The sequence below is a fragment of the Apis laboriosa genome, unplaced genomic scaffold (assembly GCF_014066325.1).
Source record: "Apis laboriosa isolate Shangri-la unplaced genomic scaffold, ASM1406632v1 scaffold40_cov151, whole genome shotgun sequence".
Lineage (NCBI taxonomy): Eukaryota > Metazoa > Arthropoda > Insecta > Hymenoptera > Apidae > Apis > Apis laboriosa.
Window position 1 is genome coordinate 4,881,691 of NW_025223180.1, and position 23,047 is coordinate 4,904,737.

The window sequence follows — 23,047 nt, forward strand, 5'->3', positions numbered from 1 at the left end:
TTTTTTTTTTTTTTTTTTTTTATGTAATACATTAAAACGTTAGCTTTCAGTTTTATATGTTAAATAGCTTTTTGTCTTATCTTGTCTTACAATATAATTCTGAAATGTTCAACAAAAAAATATTATTCAGTTTCACGAACAGTGGAAAGTAAAAAAAAAAATCAAAAATCTATATAATTACATAAATTCTAATAATAATTCTGTTTTAATATTTTTCAAAGTATTCAAGTAAAAAGACTCGTTTAATATTTGACATTCCAAAAAACAACTATTTCTTTATCTTTACCATATTAGAAAAAAATTTATATAAGAAAAGAGATTAAAAATAATTGCTTACTTTGATCGACATAATAAATTCTACAACAAACATCGCCATTAATTAAACGCAATTCCTCCGATTCGAATCGAAATTTCACGGGAAAAAAAAAAAAATTTAAAAAGAATCTTCGATATTGTTTTAAATTTCACGAACCACGACGGTTCCTCGCGCGTCGAGCCTCGGCTTTGACGAGGAAAGAAGGAAAGGACAGGTGGAGCGGATGCGTCGTTACGGAGAACCCGAGGGAAATAGCGGGCAGGTCGAGCGCGAGTCCCTCTGCTGCTGGTCATTTTTCCCTTTTATGCGTTCCATCCGTTCGTGTCACTTGACGCCATGTTTGTGCGCGTACGCGGCGCAACAACCGTGAGAAGCAGGAAAAGGCACAAGCCAGCGTTCTGCCCTTTGAATATTTAGAAGGGCGCGGACATATTTTATTTAGAACATTCCGTTTCCGCCTCCCCAACTCCCGCACCGCCACTTTTCTTCCCCTCCGCCTTCGCCTCGCCTCGCCTCGCCGCGATGCGTTTGAATAATTTTTACCGCTTCTCCCCGACCCCGCCTCAATCTTTTGGCCAATTTGTCCCGTCCACCAGGCAAATTAGATTAAAAATATCAATGCCTTTTAAGGCGTAAGAAGAAATGGGATCGATTCGCGTTGCGTTGATCAAAGTAAGGAAATAGGAAGAGTTTGTCGAAATTTTAATGAACGAATCGCGCGTATTTGTATAGATAATTTGTAGAAATAATTCATTAAAATAATTGAATAATAATTAGTACATAAGAATATCTTAATATTATTTTTACTCTTGGTATACTTATCTCTTCTTCCCGTGTTCATTTATAGTGAAAACAATTTATCATGTTTATTCGTATTTATATATAACTATCAGAAAATATAAGAAGACGACAATAATCTGTTACGATGCTCTTTAGAAAATCGGAGAGAGAAGGGATCCCTTTGGGAGAGCGAAACGTTGCAATCCCTTTCTGGATGGCTTCGAAACAATTTATTCCGGGTCGAGCGGCCATCCAGAAACATCAGAGAATACACTTCCTTCTCCTTAATCCAGATTATATCGCAGAGATTTTCGTTTCACGTATTCTAGTGGCGCCACTCGCAACAACCCCCTTTGTTCAACGGTGTGTTCGCAAAAAGGAGAACGACACCGCGGGGCAGAGCGTGGCGCCCCTTTGAGCGCTTGGGGAGGACATATTTTATCCGGGTGCACCAGATAATCTCGGTTTCCGCTCCGATCGCGAAAGAAACAGCTTTTGTCTGTGCGTATCTTAGATATTCATCTTTCTTCCTAGAAAGTTGTCGGCGCGCGCGGTTTCGACTCAACCTTTCATTCCATTCCACTGAAACTTTCTTGTCTTTCCATCGATTCCATCGAAATAAACCCCTCTCTTGTCGTGATATTTCCGATGTATGCATACGGAAACCAAGATCACATATTTATCGAACAATCGTAACCACGTTTCGCAAGGATGGTGAAATGGCTGCTACAGTTTTACAGAGAGAAATATATTTCTTTGTTCGCTTCACGATGGTTCCAAGACTCACTTTTCCCTTATCTCATCATCATTTAACGATTAAACATAGCTATACTCATGTTACATATTCATATTTCTCTGAATGTCACGTATCCTTCTCTTACTTTTCACAACGTTAGAGTTGTTAATTTTGATCAACTTGCGTTTCAGGAGCAAAAATTGGTAAGGATAAAAATTTGTGTGAAGTGGTAATAAAATTTAATAAAAGGAGAGCTCGTGGAGCTCGACACGATCTTGAAAAACCAATCACATTATTAACATCAGACATCATTGAATGGAAAGCTAGCCTTACTTTTTGCTCCGAATCCCTCTTCGCCTCTTTCGAGTCGAATCGAATCGAAAATATTCCTGGTCGCTCGTATCGTGGAGCATAAAGAAAAAAAATAATCATTCCGATAGGGAGGCGATAAAAGGGGCGGTAAAGCGAGGAGAATGGGCTTTTTTTGCGGCGAGTGAAAAATGAGGGGTGAAACGGTTATCTCGGATTACCGGGGTGGGTCCGCGGAAAAAGATATTCGATCAACGCGCGGATCCGAGGTGTCCTTGCCGGATTACAAAAGGCCCGCGACCGTCCACTTAAATGCCTCTCCAACCCTCTCCAACCCTCTTCTGCCTTCGCATTATACAAATTCTAATCTTTGGCAAAAGCGATGGGGTATGAACGATTCGTTTCCTTTTTTCACCTCGTCATCCTTGCCTCCTAATTCTTCCTCGAAACGAAAGGAAGAATAAAAGTAAAGAGAGAAAAAAAAAAAAACAATATGGGAATATGGGCGAGCATTAATTCTTCTTTCGAGTTAAAAATACGTCAGAATTCGTTGGGGTGGTGGTTTTCGTTGCGAGAGAATCTCGTTTCCCTCGGGGAGGGGGGGAAAGAAGTCGAAGATAAGGTAACCGTAAGAATCGGATTAGTTTTGTTGCTCGATTACGCGATAAGGAGAGCTTCGGAACCAACAAACCTCTCCTCGACTAATTAACGGGGCTACATCCCGAGTTTGGATAATTAAGACGCCGTTGAACCGGGAGAGTCCTTTTATAAAAAGACTAGCAAATTCATTGCTCCATGAAAGAGCGAATCCAACGCGGTTCCACTTTCATCCCTGTATTCGTTTTATCCTTCTCTTGTTTCTGGATATATTTACGAGGGGGTAGTTTGTTCGAGCATATCGTTCGCGTATAATAAATCGGGATGACTGTCAAAAATGCAAAATGGCTCGATCGATACGAACGCGAGCCGACGTCGGATGGATTAATTTCTTGGAGAGGAGCGGCTGGAAGGAAAGGAAGGATCCGAGGCGAGGAGGGAAGGAGGGAAGGAGGGAGGGAGGGAGGTCGACAGGTGGAAACGAAAGGAAGGAAGGGAAGGCTGACGTCCGGCGTGGATAGAGTCTATTGTGGGAAATCGGGAGAAGTATGCGTTAATTAGGGCCGGCGCTGGCAATTTGTGGATTTGTGGGGAGCCTGATGCATACCGCCAATGGCCGACCTCGAGAGATAGTTACAACCACCGCCTGCTCCGTTGTTATTCGTCTACGGTTAACCAAGTTCGTTCGACGCCAGTTTTCTTCTCTACTCTAGGCTCATTGCTGTGTAACTTCGTGAAATTAATCGTGCTACTGATTATGATCTTGTTTAATTCACGCTCTAACATTTCGTCATTTTTCGATATAGATTAGTTAAGATGTTTGAAGTTGGAGATTTTTATCTTTCAAATAATTCATTTGTTCGAAGACGGAAATGTAATGAAAACTTCAAGAATTTAAAGATTTCGTGGCACGGATTAAATAATGATTTCATTAGAGGTAATATTCTCGGGCGAAAAATATATTCGGAAAGCAAATAACAATTGGATGAAATTTCAGTTTCCTGAAACGTTTGGAAATAATAGAGTTCTCGTTAAATGGCTCGATCAAATCGAAATGTCTATTTCTGGCAGAAACGTCGGGTCGACCCGTCGAATTTGCTTAGGAAGTCACCGATGACGCGAAAGCTTGGCCGAATTACGCGACCTGCATCCCTGAGATTAATCTCTAAACTAGCTTTGCGCCAGTTCTAATCAAGTTCTCGGCGAGGTTGCCCCAAATAACTTGTTCAAACGGCTTGAATACTAGGATCCCTCGATCAGCCAGGGGAGGAAAAATTCTAGGTCCCTTTAGAACCTAAAACCGTGCCGCCTCTGAGATCGTACAATTTGACTTTACCTCCGTTGATTGGCCTCTATAATGGTATATATATATATATATATATATATATATATATATATATGTATTCTTCTAATCCTAAGGTTTCGTGAAACCGCGACAAAGTTTTCCCTCGAGTTCCGCGTTTATTCCGCTCGAATTAAACTATGGACGGTTATTTTCCACGCGGTAGAAACACAGCTATCCGGGACAAATATTTACATTTGATCAATTCCAAAAGAAGAGTGGAAGGAGAATATTACAAGGTATATCAACGCTCCGTGTTCGTTCTTCCACGGTTAAAACTTGGTCGCGGAGGAAAGGAAAGTTTTTCACCTGCAACCCTCTTTGCCGGTCGACGCGGAGCGGTCCGCGAGAAGTGGAAAGAGAGAGTCGCGAGTCGGGAAATTGTTTCTGGCCAACTCTATTTGCCAGATGGAAACGAAAAGATATAGTGGGATTGCGTTAAACAATACCGCGTTATTGCTCCCGGCCGAAAGTCTCTCTCTCTCTCTCTCTCTCTCTCTCTCTCTCTCTCTCTCTCTCTCTCTCTGTGGATGTCTTCTCTTCTCTTCGCTATCCATTTCGACGCTTGAATTTTTAGATCAAGATGGAACAAGGCTGAAGCTTTTCCTCTTTCATATTCTTATAAGCATTTGAAAATCTTGAAGAAATGTATTTGATAAATATTTTTATGTCACGTTGATAGCATTGCTTAGATTGGAAAAATAGAAGCTAAGGAAGGAAAGTATAAAAAAAAAAAAAAAATCTTTCACCTACTAGTCCTGAATAAGAAATGAATATAATATTATTCCATTATCTCATAATTAGAGTGCGGGTTTTTATGTAACTGAAACGTGTTCAAATATTTGATTAGTATATAGAAAATATGTCGATCATTTTATTCACGAAAATTCGATTTTTTGTGTGAAAAAATCTGTAAAAAGAACTGAAAATTTTGTCATTGAAATCTATTCAGGAAATAGAGGAAAACGTGCCATTGAAATCCTTTTTTGATTTATCCCGATATCTCAATCGGTTGCCGAGATATCGAGGAATAAAAGTTTCCATAGCGTTTAATATAGACAGAGATTATGAATGGGCGAATCCCACGTCCTTCCAAGAATCGCGTACTACGTCCTTCCAGGAATCGCGTCTGTCATTTGTCTGGAATTTGAGATAGGTCAGTGAGACGAGGTGCGAGCGAGAGATCCGAGCAAGAGACAAGGATGGAGATGGTAAACGGTTAAAAATTACACTTTTCTTTACACGACGATATCTCGGAAACCGGAAGTCGTATCGGGATAAATCAAAAAGCGTTTTAAAGGGCAAGGATCCACGCTTTTAACGATCGCTCGTTTGTCGACCGGAAGTCATTATCTTCGGAGTTATAGCGGTTCAAATTTTTTCTTAATTTTAATAGAGTTTAATCGAGATTAAATTTTACGCTTTCATTTACACGAGGATATCTCGGAAACCGGAAGTCGTATCGGGATAAATCAAAAAGCGTTTTAAAGGGCAAGGATCCACGTTTTTAACGATCGCTTTTCATCGACCGGAAGTCACTATCTTCGGAGTTATAGCGGTTCAAATTTTTTCTAATTTTAATAGAGTTTAATCGAGGTTGAGATAATGATTGAATATTACATTTTCCTTTACACGAGGATATTCCGGAAACCGGAAGTCGTATCGAGATAAATCAAAAAGCGTTTTAAAGGGCAAGAGTCCACGTTTTAACGATCGTTCGTTCGTCGACCGGAAGTCACTATCTTCGGAGTTACAACGATTTAAATTCTTCCTAATTTTAATAAAGTTTCATTTTATAAGTAATAAGATAAACTACGCGATAAATATGTTTATTTCTGAAAGAATAACTCTTATATCGATAAGTTCGATTAAGTTCTCATTTTCAAACCAACAATCATAATTCTTCCGTTAAATTTCTCGAGCAAATCGAAAATAAATTACAGTCCGTTAATGAATACATACAATAACCAATAGTTTAAGATGCATAATGCTTTAAACTTCACCACCACACCGACTATCGATCTCCATAATCGCGGGAATAGCTCGGTATAATTCATGGTCAGTGATTTCGTGGAAGATAAATCGTGGAACGGATCTAACCAGCAATCCCCCCTCCACATCCATGTCGATTTAATCGTTGCCTCGAACGTCTCTACGAACGATTATTAATTCGACGCGTACAGGATCCCTCGAATATGGACCAATAACCGAATCCTTCGTTCGATGTTTAAGTTTCGCCGATGATCTTCGTGCCGAATCAGCTGGTCGGCGCACCAGCTGGCACGAACGTAACGATCGATTGTCACACGGAGGCTTATCCACGCGCGATGAGCTATTGGTTCCTCGGCGACGAGATGATACTGTCCAACGAGAAGTACACGACGAGCATCATGGAGAACAGTTACAGGGCGTACATGAGGCTGACCATAAGGAATCTACAGGCTGGTGATTTCGGCAATTATCGTTGCATCAGCAAGAACTCGCTGGGCGAGACAGAGGGCTCGATCAGGTTATATGGTAAGATGAATCATTTGTGAATAATGAAAGGAGCGATGAATAAGAAAATTATATGATGAATTAATTAAATAATAGATCGAGATTCTAGAATTTTTTAAATTAAAAGTTTAAATTCGTTTCTGATGCAATTTCTTATTTCCTCTCATCAATGGAATATCAATAGTATTGCAATTGTAACAACGTTGAATTGATTACGAAAAGTAATCAGCCAAAAGTTAAAATATATTAAAAAGTTAAAATATATTGTAACACAATTTTTGAATCGAAATTGGTTGTCTCGTAGCATTCGTAACTCGAATGATGATCGATCGATGATCGAAGATGGGTCGAGAATTAGCTTCGAATCAGAACCGATTCTTAAAGATAATTTTTATTTCAGAGATTCCAAAACCATCGGCTGCGCCGAAAGCCACGGAGATCAAGAGCAGCGCCAACAAAGAAGGTGAGAGGCTCATTGAATACATTGCACTTCAAGCCCCCTGTATCGATATCACGTAAGTCCTCTCCGACGCTTCCCTCTTCATCGAGACAATTCTTCTTCTTCTACATTGTATCCGTGTATTATTTTCACTATCTCCGTTAAAATCGCTCCCCTTTCGCATCTTTCGAATAATCCACGATCGGTTGGAACGTGGATGAAAATTTAATCAATTGGTCGAAAACGAAACTGAGCCGTAGAGAGATGAGATATTTAAATTTCGTAGCAATGTTCGATCGTTAAATTTCACGGGGAGATCAAGGGGTTTGCTCTTGTAATCCAAACAATTTAGACGAGGGTCCCGTGTCGATATCGATCGCTTGAAGTTCACGCTTGGTCGGAGAACAGTAGAAACGTTGTCTCGATTCCTTCGAGGGGACACGTTTCCCCACGATCGACTACGTACGTACATCCTCGATACGTTAACGACATCCGTTTTGTACCATGGTTAAATCTCTTTTCGATTCCATCCGACCTCTATCGCTCCATCCATTCATCCCGTTCATTACGTTTAAAAACTCAATAATTTTTGAGGAACTCGATTTTTTCATCAAAAGTCATGGGACACTTTTCATTAATGGTTAATTTTTCATTAATGGTTAATTTTTCATACGTGAATTTATTTTTGTAAATTTCTAAGAATTTAATTTTTTTTTTATAAGATTCTTCTTTCCATATATACTTATATAATTTGAAAAAATGAAATGACTTACTGTACACATTCTTATTCCCTATTGTGTCTAGTGACTTATAAATTAAAGTATATATATAATTCTAAACTTTTAAACTCTATTATCGATCTACGAAAGCTATATTCCTTTTCTCAAAAAAGGAAATATCGAAAGAGAATTCTCGATTTTCGAAAATAAATCTACGCCAAAATTTTATCGTTAATACCATCGAAGCTCTCAAAAAAAAAAAAAAAAACAAAACAAAACATTGCGAAATTCTCGACAAAGATAGAGATTTAATTAACCAAAGATCCAAGCGCCGAAGATCTATACGTTGACTCGGAAAAGCGTTGTTTCTCGAAAAATGGAAACATTGGGAGGGCCCTCTCGATCCTCGAGAATAGCTGCTCCACCTCTCGAATCTAATCTTTGCATTAGGCGGGTTAGCTCGGCGTGTGCACATTGGCGGGTGTATTATTAAAGCGGCGTGAATAAGTTGGGTTGATGCCTAGGTCAGATCCCTGTGGCTCTGGCCCCGTGTTCCCGTAGCGAAACCAATCTCAATATGCTGCATTATTAACGCCATACCAAGGCTCGGCCGCGGCGGTATTACCACCATTAAGCTTCGCGATTTTACTCCAACCTTACCTTGCCCGGCAAACCGTGGATTATTGTCGAATTGCGCCCCGTTACCCATTGGGCCGAATCTCGAACCCTGGGATTTCCACTTGGGACGAGATTCTTTGTTCCTTGACATTTTTCTCCCTATCCGCGTAATCGCGTCCCTCGAACACGTTGTTATCATCGATTCGATCGAATCGAAAAACGATTTCAAAGCGATTTCTCTTTCGTTTAATCATCGAATAGTGATGATCAGTCGACGGATGAATTTGGATCGAAAAACGACGCGACGGGAAATTGGATGGAAAGAGAAGGATGCGTTTAAAAAAAAAAAAATATTTAACGTTTGGGACACGTTCTGTTTGGTTAAAATATTTGATTAGGCGGCTGGTAAATTGTATAGCGGATTTAATTTAATAAATAATTGGTCCAGCGACGATGTAAAAAGGAAATAAATATCAGTTCACGGAATTAATTCATCTTTGATACGCGCGTTTTTTGATAAGATTAAAATATTTATTACCGCAAATCGATCAAAGTGTCCAGTTATTTATGAAAACGGTGGTATAAATGCATGGGTTCATGAATGAATGAATAGGTGTCGGAAGAAATATAGGACGCCCCAGTTTTTCCTCATACAAATTTTTGTCAATAAATTGTACGTGAAAAAATAAGAGTGTAACGTCAAATAATAAAGATCTATAAATGTTCGAATAAGTTAGAACAACAAAAATATGAAACGTAGTTAAATCAATTTCCATCTCAAAGTCTCGGATATATATGGATACGTATTTGCTCTTCTGTTGCCGAAATTTATTGTTAGATTTCGTTATAGTTTACAGTTTTATCCAATTGTACGAGCTTTGTCGTACAATTTGCCCTGTAACGAGCCAATGTATATAGTAATATAGTATATATCTTAAACCAACAAATAACATCTTTCCACTGATCGAGAAAAATAATGTAATCGTACTTTTTAAATTTTCATATATTCAGTATAATGTAACCTTTAACCCCAAATATATTCATAGACTTTCTACGCTTTCTATTCGACAAAATTCCAAGATAATAAAATTCGAGAAAAACACAAGAACAGTCAAATTCTGAAGAGGATTCGATCGACGAAAAAATTCATATCAGACATAATTTGAGTTTTAAACTTAAATTCCATTGATTTTACGTAACACGAAATCCGTGCGACGTATCTCTGTATTATATCTGATTCGTACATCGAATATAATTAACAAAAGTTTCGGTATCGTGCAATTTTCCTATACCTCGTCCGTTTAAAATTAGAAACGTCGGGAGGGAGAGGAAATATAAGGACGTAACGATCCTCTCGAATTATATTTCTGTCACGCTTCGAGTCAGTCACCGCCCAAATGTTTCCCAGTTTTATCGTAATATCGTAATGTACGGGGCGAATGATTGACTGCAACGAGAAAGTTTCGCGAAATCTGGCGTTGGCTCGTGTTCGTCGCCTTCCGTGCCTCGAAATCAATCTTAATATTAGCGAATTATTAATGACCCCGACCGTGGCGGGCAATAACTCACGAATGGGACGTTAAGCGCCACCGAACAGTTTCCAATGGGACCCGCGTTGCTCCTTATCTGGTCAGATAAGAGGGCGAAAGCGGAAGCGAGACCTTCGAGGTTGATGTATCGATCGACAACCCCGTGACACCTGGCTTTTCTCCATTCCCTAACAACACTGTGCCATCGTTTCCTCCGAATTCGAAATAACAATTTAACGGAAGAACGGAGGAAGAGAAGAGGATGGTAAGGAAGGATGGCCCTTCCAATTTTAAAATCTAATTCACAATTTGTATCGTATTGAAATTTTTCTTTGGATTTTGGGATTATAATGAAAAAGTGGAAACGGAAGAAAAATAATGAATCAAATTGAATATAATTCTGGGCATTGCTTTTTTCTTTGCATCAATCTGGATCGTTTGTGTTCCACGTTTTTTTTTTTTTTTTATTGTTTTTTGGATACTCATTGAAGTTTATATAAGTTGTTCGCTCGGTTAAATTAATTTAAAAATAAGTAAAAATCCTTTTTCGAAAGAATTCGAAAATTTGATCAGGAAATTTTTGAAATTCGAAATTTTGATTCTAAATTTAAACGATCTGGCGAAGAATTCACTATATATTGTGAAAATATTTATTATTAACGACAAGTTTTTTGCATCATTATCTGAAAATTATGATATACGAGGTATTAATTTTCAATTAACATTCTTTAAAAGATCGATTATAAAGGCCAAAAATAAACATCTCTGTTTTCATCTTTATCCAATCCAAACTTCGATTATTTGTAACTTAATAAAGTTACAAGCAAATGTTATCGATCTCGGGTCGTTCGATATCAAACAGTTAAAACTGACAGTTCGACTTGTCCAATATATATAATTTCCTTTTATCATCGTTGTAGATATAAACGAAAAACGATATAAACGAAAATTACCAAATTTTCATTTTTATACACAACAATAAAAAAAATCCACAAATCCACGCTTTCGAAATAAATATTGCACCCGAAGCAATCTGAGAATTAATGGACGAAGCGCGTTAAATTTCAAACGTTTGCTCAAATATTTTTCTCCTCGAATATGAAAATTATAAGAGAGATCTAGCTCGTCAACGGAGAAGCCATAATACCGATACGTTTCCCTCCCTCGTTTATAATAACGAGTAAGCAAAAAAAAAAAAAAAAAAAAGAAAAAAATCGACGCGTTTCGATCAAAATAGCTCGAGGCAAATCCGCATTCGACTTTCGAATGTATAAATTATTGAAAATATCGTATTGATTTCGATATTTATCGAGCCATATCGTCGAAGCCCATCCACGAATCTCGAGGAAGATTTTAATTTTATATCGGGACATTATATTGTCGGGTCGGCTACCCGCTGCTGACCTAATTAAGCGCATTTAAAATTCAATTACCGTTGTCCTGGCGGTCTCGTGCGAAGCTGAATTGTATTGTCGCGAACAGACATCGGATGGAACCGCTATTGACTCTTTTGAAAAAAAGAAAAAAAAGAAAAAATCGCGGAATCGGTCAAAAAATATTCCGAATGTGTGTGTACGTGTGTCCTCGGTTTAGATAGTGTATACAGTTGTTCGTTTTCGCGTGTAGTATTACAGTAGCGATAGGTTTTCGATCGAGGAAATTGTTATGTCTGCATTATTAGTCACAGTTTATTTTTAGAGTATCCTTAGTTTAAACTGATAAGATGTCGTGAATGTTTATATAATAATATTTATACAATTTTAATCGGTATCTATTCTAGATACGGTTGGTCGCAAAAAATATTCAGACAATTTCTATGCTATATCAGCAAGTATAAATAAGATAAGGAAACATAGGTGTTTTACATTTTACAGCGCACGAAAGAAATAAATTTTCATATCGCGAGAATATTTAGTTCTCTATGTTTGTATTTAATTCTATATATAAGTAAATTATTATTGAACCAAATATTAAATTTTTATACAAGATTTTTCGCGCTTTTTATAACTACTAACATTACTGGACATTATCTTTTTCTTTTGCTGTTTTAACAAGTTTTAACAAATTCGAGAGAGAAACTATGAAATATTTATTAAAATCTCTGCTTTATTACATCATTCGGCCGGACAAATAGCGAGAAGATTTATCAGCAAAAATAAAAATTCTTTCGAAAGGAATTCAAGAATGAAATTTTACTCCGGATTACAAATGAGATCGAGATTATCTACAGGGAGAGTTAAATTTATAGTATTCGAATATTTTTATCTCATAAAAACTCTCTTCTTTTCGATATTTCGTTTTATATACGTATCGAATATAGAAATTAAAATCGTGATATTTTCGCAACCAACTTGTAAAATTTGAAAACTTTAGCACTAGTATCGTAGCTTAATTTAACCCATAATTATATACCCATATTGTATGCACCGTGAAACGATCTGATATCGAGAATTAAAAACCGCTTACCGTTCCTAAAATCCTAAATGCTAAATCCACAATGTAACCAGATAAATTCTTATTACAAATTTCCGCGTTCATAAAGTCGGAGCCCGGCCAGGAAATCTGCACAACGCGGCATCATTATTTACAACTCGGCTTATAACTCGTTAAACACGCCCCTAAATCTTCCCTCTTTCAAAAAGCAAACTTTACGATCGCTCGAATATTCGCCTCCACCTCGACTTCTTCTTTCACCCCCCTCCCCTTCCATCCCCTCGTTAGTAGCTGCCCTCTCTCGACGAAGGGTTGGGATTAGGCCCACGAGAATATACGATATTTAATAATGCCTCGACACACTAGAGTCGTCTCTCGGGACATCCATCGATCCTGGATGCCGTAATTAATTATCGTGGAGCAAGGAGGAGCGGAATTATTTCTGGTATTAGCCTCTGGCCAACGACGCGGGTTTATCGAAGATGGTTTATCGAATCCATCGATTCCACGACGGTGGGATCGATCTCTCTTCCCGAAACCGGTATCTCCTTTGGGACGTCTCATCTTCTCGGGAAAATGTAAAATTGAAGCTCTCGTTCGAAGGGAAATCGTAAGAGATCGAAACGAGGCACGCCGTGGAGGCTTATATGCAAGTTATCCAACAACAATCGATGGAATCGTGGAAGGAGCTGATTTTACGTCGGAAAAAATATAGAACAAGAAAATTTTTCATTTTAAAAATGCTTCATTCTCGAGCAGCTTCTTTCTTTACTTTTTAAATCTACATTGAACATATACGGTGTCATGTATATCGATGAATTATCAAATTTAATTCTTTCTAAAAAATCTAATCAATTTAAAAATTGTTCGAACTCGATCAAAAACGAGATATACTTTTTCGACGTAGAAAATCACTCTTTCCTCGATTAAATTATCCCGTGTGGACATTTTTTCCACGAGAAAATCTCAACGTGGTTCACGTAATTGGTTATTATCGGAAGATGAAAACAATAGTTATTCTCCCCGAACACATCAGCTCGTTCGAATCGCGGTTCAATCGGTTCGTACACGCGCGAGAGATCCGGGTCCGATTCGAATCGCTTCTCCAATCGAATTAGTTCCGACCGATCCCTCCGCCTGCTCGCGGATCCAAGATCACCGCTCGATCCTTCTTACCAGAGACTGGAATTAATTTCTCCGGTTTAGGATCTCGGTGATCCTCTCGTTTAATAAGTGGCCGATCCCTGCTCTGCCCCCGCCGGGGAAAAGAGGATGAGGAGAGGCCACGTCGAACCATTTCCCCTCGAACTTTTCCATTTAAAATCCGCGCCGTGGATAGGAGAGAGGAAAGGAGGGGGTTCCGCTCCCATCGCCGGGAATAAAAGCGGAATGATCCACGATCGTTGTCCCGCGAATTTTTCACGGTTGTTGCCGCGTAACGGCGGGGCTGGTATCCTGAAATTTTCAACGAGTTATACGCGGAAAGTTGGAGAGGAAATAAGAGGATGGAAAGAAAGGATAAGGGAATGGAAGAAAAAGGGAAGCAACAAGGGCCTCGAAGGTGTGGCGGATGAAATACGAGGTTGGCCGCGATTGCTCGGTAAGGAAAGGAAACACCGTTGTACAGAGGCGTGCCTTTCTACTACGTGAAGGGTACTATACGAGAGGGAGAGAGCGTGTTCTTAACTCGGCAAAGATGGTAGTAGTAACCCGGCCATATTGTTACGAGGACGAGGGTGGACGAGTAAGGAAGGGGGACAGGGGTTGCAAAGGCCACGAAACAAAGTTCGCCCGGGCGTATTTAAACTTTTATTCGAAAACTTTTTAGCGCCACCCCCGCCACCCTCCGTCCTCCTCGTGCTCGTGCTCGTGTCCTCGCTGTCATCGTCTTGTTCGCGTAGGTACGGCGGCGAACGGTGTTTAAAGGGTCGCTTGTTTGCCAGCCAGAAATGAAAGAAAGGAGGGAAGGTCTTCCGGCGAAGTTGTTCTCGCGGGCGCGGAAGGGAAACACGACGGAATATTTCACGGGAACGGACGGCGCTCTGAAAATACGGACGGGGTTGGAGGAGGATTATACGCGGGCAGGAGGGTATCCGGGGAGGGAATTAATTGAGTGGATGCCTCTCTCTCTCTCTCGAGATTCTGCAAGCCCTCCGCTCACCTGTTTATTTTTGGACCAGCTACGGTCGAGGCGAGGATACTTCTTATTCGCAACGGTGCAAGTTTCCCCTCTTACCTGGAAATTAATTATTTCTTGTCCCCGTGAGCGGGGCGTTTAATCTCGCATGCTTTTGGAAAATTGTTAACGAGCCGGTGAAATTTCTCCCCGAGAAATTCTTCCTGTAATCGGTGTTTAAAATGTAAATTCTGTATAGAGGTATATAGATGTCGGACAGAGATGGAGGCTCGTTTCGTAGGATTCGAATGCTTTTGATGAGACGGATTTGCCAGGTATTTCGAAAATTTTCTTATATAAATATCTCTCTGATCTCGTTGAATTGTTGCTAATTCGAGTCGTAATGGAAAAATTATTAGACGAATTATTCTCAATAATTTTCTTTTTTTTTTTTTATCTCTGTGTACTTATTGATATTCGTTTTGACGACGAAAGAAAGTTGAAGTCGGTTGTTATCGTTGCGCATAGGACAGATTTGAATATTATGAGAGTCGGTAATGAGTGGCGTATCATCTTACCAAACAGCGACTCCGTATGAAGGGTAGCGATACGTATAATGCTATACGGTCCCGTGTTGGACATGAATCTGAATTGCACCCTTGGTTGATGCTCGCTAAGCAAAATTACCATCTAACCAAAGTTTCAATCTTCTGTGGGCAAAGATTGCTTCGGGACTGCCTCTGGCGAATGTAGATCTTAAACTTCAGTTTGGCTATTCCGTTTTGTTTTCATTGCGAGTGTAGTACCTCTCTGTACTTGCTTGGAGACTAATTTCAAAACTTATCGGAATTCGATGGAAAAAACGTAAATTTGTTATTTATCAGAGAATAGAATAGAATCTCTGTTCTATTATCGTAATACCTGACTACGTAAACGTGTTCAAAATCTTCCTGTAAATTCGTAGCGTGAAAGCTGTTCACAATGATCGACATGGTGTAACTGTACAATATTGTAATTAAAGAAAGAAGAAATGCTTGAAGAATGCATCATAAGAGATTCGTCACAAAAATATAATTTTAAAAAGTCAATAATTAAAACGATGAATTGGAATATGGAATATGGATGTATTATTCAAAATTACTTTGCAAATATAATATGTACATCAACGAGTAGAGAGATTAATAAAGAAGAACGATCGATGTTGTATTCCAATGTGACGTGGAAATAAAAAACAATATCCCTAATATTTTGATTAATCGAATTAATCATCTATCAGAAAAACTTGAGAATTTAAATGAAAAATTCCAAGACGCGTTTCTCGATTAATTCACTTCAACATGATTCTTCCCATCTCGGCCCCAAATCAAAATATTATCCCCGGTTAGTTAAGTAAGCATTTTATCATCGTCGTAAGTTATAAGGGAAACTCGAGGGAAGGAGCAACAGACATATTTGTGCAACATTCTCGAATCGAGGAGTGGTTTCCATCGTAGTTACGAAGTTTGAGCAACTCTGGCCCCGAGTTCGAGAATGAAGAGAGGACTCGATTCTTGCGGATAAGGAGGAGGAGGAGGAGGAGGAGAAGAAGAGGAAAAAAATAAATAAATAAAATTGGTCGAGTACCGAAACGATCGAGTTCCTCCAACCAAGTTTCGAGACGGTGGTGTGCTCGCATCCTCGAAGAAATTCCAGTTTCTAGCGCTTTTTCGAGGGGGAGGGGGGCGTATTTCGCGTGAACGAACTTCCGATTCCTCGAGATTGCACACGAGAAGGGATCCTCTGACCGGTGGAATTCCAAATTCATTCAGCTTCCCGATATAATAATACCTGCTGCTCGTCCATTCCTCTGCCTCGTTTATTCGCCGGTATATGTGATATCATCCCCCTCTCCCCCTCGATCATTCGAGGCGAACGAGTTAATCCCGACACAACGGGTGCATTTTTATCCAATATTACTCTGTTTTAAAATGTTAAGATGTTAAATAAACAACATCGCGTTTCTTCGAGTTTCTTAAGCCAGAAAATTATGAATTATGAAAATATCGTCGAATTTGAATTTATAAAAAAAAAGAAAAGTCCAAAATATTCAGTGATATTCGAGGAAAAAAGATAAGACATCTCTATTCTCTTTCAATTCCATCTGTCATTATTCACCTTGATAAGAGTTTTATTTCGCATATACATCCACAAAAATCTAATCATTACGCGTATATACGTTTATAACGTTTCGAAGCAGAATCCCTTTCCTAAAAAGGAAATTCAAACGATGAAAAAGGAAATTCTTCGCTTATGGATCGTGCATCCCATGAATCCTGCGCCCGCCCGCTTCGATGGGTCAAAAGCTGGAAGAGGTTGGAGAGCGGTATTCCCGGAACGACTTTATCCCGCAAGAGTCGTCGTGGCCGATCAGAGCCGAGAGAGGAGAAGAACGTTCGTCCGACCGTGAATCGTGAAGAATCACGACCCGAAATCGGAGGAGCGTTCCGTTCTTGTTCTTTTTTTTTCTCTCTTCTTCTCTCCATCGAGCGAGTCTTTGTGCAGCCCTTTCTCTCCTCTCCTCGCCGCGCACGATTCGACGGAACCGTCCTCCATCGAAACGCAACAAGTTGAACTTGGCTGGTTTTCAAAGAAGCTGGCGGAATTCATCAAACCGGCCCACGATTTTCATCGCGCGTCCGAATCTCCAACCTGGATCGCGCGCATTTTCTTCTTCTGAGGAAAGAAGAAATCTGCCCGGATCTTGCTCGAAGCTGTTCCGTGAGTGAAATTTGCGGAAACGTTGATCGTTTGCTCGCTCGAAGAAGGGATTTAAGTTTGTTGTTTTCGGGGAGGGAAAAAAAATTTACGACGATTGTAACTGATCTTTACTTGGATTAACCGATTGATAAGGATAACAAGATCTTCCCTGTATCGAGCTTCCTACTATGTTTATATATATATGCTCGACGAGTGCTTTTGATGGCTCTCTACTTTTTCCTTGTTTCTTTTCTTCTTCCTTTTTTCTTCGTGAGTTTCTTCTATGAAGGGTATTTCAAAGTTCACGTTGGGATGAGATATCCGGAATTTGCCTAAACTTTCTTCGTCCATGTTCGAAGGGGGAAGGGAAAAGGGGATGCATGTACACACACACACGATGCTGGAGTTCTCGCTTCGTCGATTTCGTTCGGAATAACGATCGTAACGTTGGCCGATACAGCGTCGTATATGTATACCGGAGCCGGGTCCGGTTTAATCGTTTTTCGGGTGGGGAAGAAAAAGAGGAAAAAACGAACGAGATAGGTGGCTAAACTGCGCATAGAATTAAGCTCCCATGGTTACGTGACTATCTCGCGCAGCTGTGATCGAGATTCAATTAAGAAACGAGAAAAGAGATCCTCTCTACTTGATCGTGTTTCTACTTCTCGTGAAATTCGTCCACCCTTGTACGACACGAAATGTACATACACGGGGGAAACCAGATGCGAGAGGATTAAACGATAAAGAAGCGAAACTAAAGTGAAGCTCGAAATAGAAAGAGAGAGAGAGAGAGAGAGAAAGAGAGAAAGAGAAAGAGAGAGGAGGGGGGAAGAAAAAAAGAAGGAGAGGAACGAAGTAAGTAATATAGAGACGGTGTTGGTGAAGGGGAAAGCGAGGGGGAGGAAGAGAGTTGGCTGGGTTAGATGAGAAAGGTCCTAATCTATTTTCAGGACGACCGAGCACGCCGTCACCAGCAAAAAGGCCGACCACCGTGTGGCCATCCTCGTACAACCCGTACTATACGAAAAGGACAGAGAGGCCGCCTCCCCCGAGCGAGGAGAGGGTCGAGAGGCCAGAGCAGAAGCTACGTGGTGGGCAGAGCACAGGTGAGGCTTGCATTCTCTCATCTGGCCCTCCCTCTCCCGCTCTTTCTTTCGTTTTTTACAGTCGTGTTGTCATTATTCGTGACTATTATTCTCTCTGTGTGTTCTCCTCCTCCTCCTCCTCTCCCCGCCCCGCCCCGATTTTCTACGCCACGCACGCAAACGCACGCGCAAATCACACACGCATCTCCCTCCCTCCCTCCCTCCCCTCGCAATTGGCCGCGCTGCCCTCGAAGAGGACGCTGTTTGTCACGCGATATTCTGCACTTACGTACACCGCGTGCACCGCACTAGATCGAATTGAAACGCACGAGGGGGAAGGGGGAACAGGTTGCGTTATCGAGGGTTGGTTCGCAAGCAAGTCAACCCTTCTGCAGAGGATGAGATGTCGTGGATGATGTCGTGGGAGATGATCGTGGGGATGTGTATTGTGAACGAGGCATGTCTCGCTAGTGTATGGTATTGATAACGAAATTGTGAGTAAATAGAATGGAAAAAATTCGCGTCTCGTTCCACGATACGCGAGAGGAGGGTATTTTGTTGAGAGAGGATGGCTAGAATCGAGGTATCTCGTTCACGCGGGCGAAAGGGCTAATCGTGAAACGTTTGACATTCGATTTTCGACGAAACTTTGCCGTCGCTTTGAAACTGATATAGCGAGGAGCAAGATACGTTCTCCTTTCTTTCTTTCTTTCTTTCTTTCTTTCTTTCTTTCTTGTCTCGTTGGCGCCATCCACTTGGCTCGAGTTTAAAGAAAAGAAAGTGCAAAGAGAATTGGGTTAGGGGAGAGGGGGTTAGTTCCTCGAGTGTTGAACTCGCAACTTAAAAGAAAATACGCCTCGGTCGTTTCAAAAATATACAAAGTTCCCTTGAAAAATCCCTGTCGAACGTTTCGCGATCTGGCGAGGAAACGATCTTAAGAGACGCACAAGCTTATCGAAAGCTTCTAAAAAGCCTAGTTCCTCGCGAAGAAACTCGTAGCTTTTGTTCAAAGTGATCGTGTATTTAGAGCGTACGAAAGTACGAGAGCAAATCTTTTTATATAGTTGGCAAGCTTGAACCGTTTTTTATTTGACAAAACGAATGGCGCAAAGCTTTTCTTTAGAAAGTAGAACGCTTAGAAATATATAGGGAAGAGTTGGTTGATTCACATTTCACGGTCAAGATTCAAAAACTCGAGGAATTTTAATACTCCCCTACGCCTACCTTTTATTCCTCTCTTTTTCGTAAATTGCTCCGCCCTCGTTTTTTTCCTTTTTCCTTTCCTTTTCTTTTTTTTTTTTTTCTTGTCGAGATATCTGCTTACCAGTAAGACCGGTACCTTTCAGTCCGGAACAACTCGCTGTGAACTCGTCGTCGCGTTTGCGAAATTTAAGGGTAACCCTGTTTGCGCTGCATAATGCATCGCCTGTTTACAAGAATGCTCGCGTAGACAAGAATTTAAAACGTTAAGAGGCGCGTCGAGCGGAAAACAGCCGCGGGCCAAGCGAGAAGAGCCGCTACTTTCGTCTCGCCACCCTTCGGCTCATCCTCTTTTCTCATTTACGCAAATAAGATCACGCCTCGGCTTCTTTACGGTCTTAAAAGCGGCGTCGGCGTAATCACGTGCGCGATAATTCGGATACCGGATATAATTTCCAGAGTCGTGCAAGATAAAAAAAAAAAGAAAAAGAAATATTTCTCCTTTCTTTTCTCTTTACTGTTGTAATGCAAAACAATGCTGCAATCGTAAGTGGGTAATGTGGATGAAGAGAAAACTACGAAATTAGCGAAGTGGGGATTTAAAACATTGGACCAGCGTTGTTCAGCTCAGTAAGATCCAAAGTCTTGGGCATCCGATTACTGGTTTAATTACCTTTAACTTTGCCCTCGGCAATGTTTTGGCTATTATGTAATTAATCCCAATGAGATATTTCAAACTTCGATTCTTGCTGCTTTATTCCTCGACCATTGTTCGGCAAGATACGCTGAAAATAAAGCTGTGGACAAAATAGTCTGAGAAAGTAAAAATATAACAATTTCCAAATCGTTCGAGTATATTTTTCTTCGATCTTTCTTTCTTCAAGTTCGTTTTTAAATTTTATATAAAAAGTGTCATTACTATTTACGGATCAAAATCTAATAATTTTATCGTCTCCTCCGTTATTATTTTCATTTTCATTTTCATCCTCCCTATAGAAAATCCATATACTTTTATCCAAATCTGGTTTCAAACGTATCCTCCTCAGTTTCATCTGCGCTATTTCCATCGATTCCACTCGCCAATATTCTCTGACCTAATATTCCAATTTTATCGTCGCGAAAAAAAGTCATCGTGAAGAATTTACCAAATCTGACAATTTAATTTCGCGGATAACGCGATATTTTCGCCCGCTGGATACGAGTTAACGATCGAAACCCAACGATGAAAAACTCTCCCCTGAATCAAAATTTACATCGTCGGTCATTCGAATAATCAAAGAGTTATGAATACAATACTCGTGCCCTGATAACTCAGTAATTCGTACCGATTAATCGATCTTTCGAAAATCGTCTTCCAATTTTATTAAACGACGAGCAGAACATTGGGGCCGTGTATCCAGGAAAAGTGAACCGAATCGTTCGAGCATTTACCGTTTTGTCACCGCGATACAAATAGCCCTGTGCCACGCCGTCCATAAAATATCCTCGAGGGTGTTATCACGTGGCGATCCGTGTCACCGGTGAAGCATCGTTCCGCCGGTTGCCCATTCATTTTCATTCATTAACGGCCGTTAACGTCGTGATATTTTAGCCGATCCGGGGAAAAATCAACGCCGGTTGTCCGTCCCGGAAAATCTGTCAATTAGCCGGCAACTTTCACATCCGTGTCGTCCTTTCCTTTTTTTTTTTTTTTTTTTTTTTTTCTTTTAGGGAAGAATATATTTTCACGACAAGGAAATTTTGATAATGAGAATATTTGGACGAGGCGCGCGCAATCGTTCATGGTTTAACGATACGCTATTATTGATCCTCGATAATGAAGCAATTTGACAGAGAAATGACAGAATATATTTTTGAAACGCTAAGAGATTTATATTTTATTTCATATAAGGTGTAAGGATTAAATTTGTGTGAGTAAGAAGGTTTAATTATATCTCTTGTTATGTGAATTTATTTAGAGAAATATAATTTCGTTTAGAGATTTTAATTATGATTAATAATTTAATGGTGGTGTTGCAAGTGAAGGAAAACAATTTTATACAATTTTATGGATACAAAATATTATGTAAAATAGAAAGACATTGGTTCACATTTAACATAACAAAATACTTCTAATACTACTCTAAAAAATTATTTCATTCGCTTGGAAACGGATCTCATCCAACAATAATTGAAATATCATTAAACTCTGCTAGCAAACAGTTCGAAACTGTCATTATTATATATATTGACCATCTGACAGTTCCACGCCATTACGCTCGAAAAACTCTTCGATTCAAAAAAAAAATCATTAAAAACTTATTTCATTCGCCAACAAACAAGGATCTCGCCCAGGACAATAATTGAAATATCATTAAACTCGGAGCAAACAGTTCGGTCCACTGTTATGTAAACTATGGTCTGACAGTTGCACACCACCACTACTACTACCCGATGCAGTCCTACAATCGCCGCAGCAACCAAACGTGACCAATTGTGCAGCGTTTAAACTACGTTTCTGAAGGAAAATGCGTTTGAAATTTTACACGCGGCGCGAATGGCGAGGGGAACACTCGGGCGCGAAAGCTCGAGAGAAAGTCGGCGGGCACGTACGCGGCCGCGAGTGTGGCCAGGATTTGCCGGACGTATGTAGCTAACATTGGCGAAACGTGCGAAAGTCCGCCATCGAACGGACAAAGTTCGATAAAGGGGTGTGAACCCGGAGATATTTTTACAACGGAGCGCGTATCTAGAATCTAGATAACGAGAAAGGATCGGCTCGAACGATCTCTCCCGTGGAAATTGCTGTCGTTTGCGCGATTATGTCGGATCAAATGATCACGATCTCATGCTGTGATATGTGAAGTTCGAAGGTTGAAACGTGTCCAAGATCGATGCTTTTATTATTATTACTCGGACAGATCGAAGATAGTACTTGTTACAAGATACTTTGAAATTTTGATTTGACAATATATATACGTGTGAATATTCGAATATTTGAATTTCAGTGTAAATATTTGAATATTATTAAATATTTGTAATTCGAATACTCGAATAATCTCGATTTTTCTTTCGCGATTCTTAAAATTCCTAAGATTGAAATATTATTTTACAGTTTATGTAAAGTATATAGATATATACATTCGAGTATTTGAATTGTTTTTTTTTCTTTCGTATATGAAAAAAATGGAAACAAAATCGAATAATATTTTTCGACGAGATCGTTCGATCGATCGACGTAACACGACGCATTAAAGATGCAACGATGCCTTCTCGACGTGTTTGCTTTACGTATCCGGAAACGGCAAACTCGTTCCATCTTAATGCATTTCCTTTGGTCGACACTTGTTCCTCTGTCGCACGAGCATAAGTGTCTAATCTAATAAAATAGTGAAACGAGTCCATGCCGAGGCGGTCGTTGCAACACCTGCAATCTCGCCGGCTTTCTTATGACTCACTATACAATTGCATACGTTGCATTGCCATAGACGAAAGAGAATATACCTGCTGCAGTATTTCCGTAGAGAAACTTGATCGACATTTAATAATTTAATGATATAAAAATGTAATATGATTTTATTTTTTAAATTCGTTTAATTAGATACAAAATTGAAATC

At 39.8% G+C, this 23,047-nt stretch overlaps 1 protein-coding gene across 6 annotated transcripts in view; it reads left to right on the forward strand.

Annotated features, from left to right (window-relative positions):
* The window catches only part of LOC122715972 (lachesin-like), a 312,154-nt gene that overhangs the window by 260,949 nt on the left and 28,158 nt on the right, over positions 1-23,047 (forward strand). For 5 of the 6 annotated variants that reach the window (XM_043938612.1, XM_043938611.1, XM_043938613.1 and 2 more), the window contains 3 exons: positions 6,313-6,597; positions 6,977-7,039; positions 18,117-18,272. In XM_043938612.1, coding sequence (XP_043794547.1) covers positions 6,313-6,597; positions 6,977-7,039; positions 18,117-18,272 — 504 coding nt within the window. The remainder of the gene's footprint in view (positions 1-6,312; positions 6,598-6,976; positions 7,040-18,116; positions 18,273-23,047) is intronic. The other variant, XM_043938615.1, reaches the window with a different exon arrangement.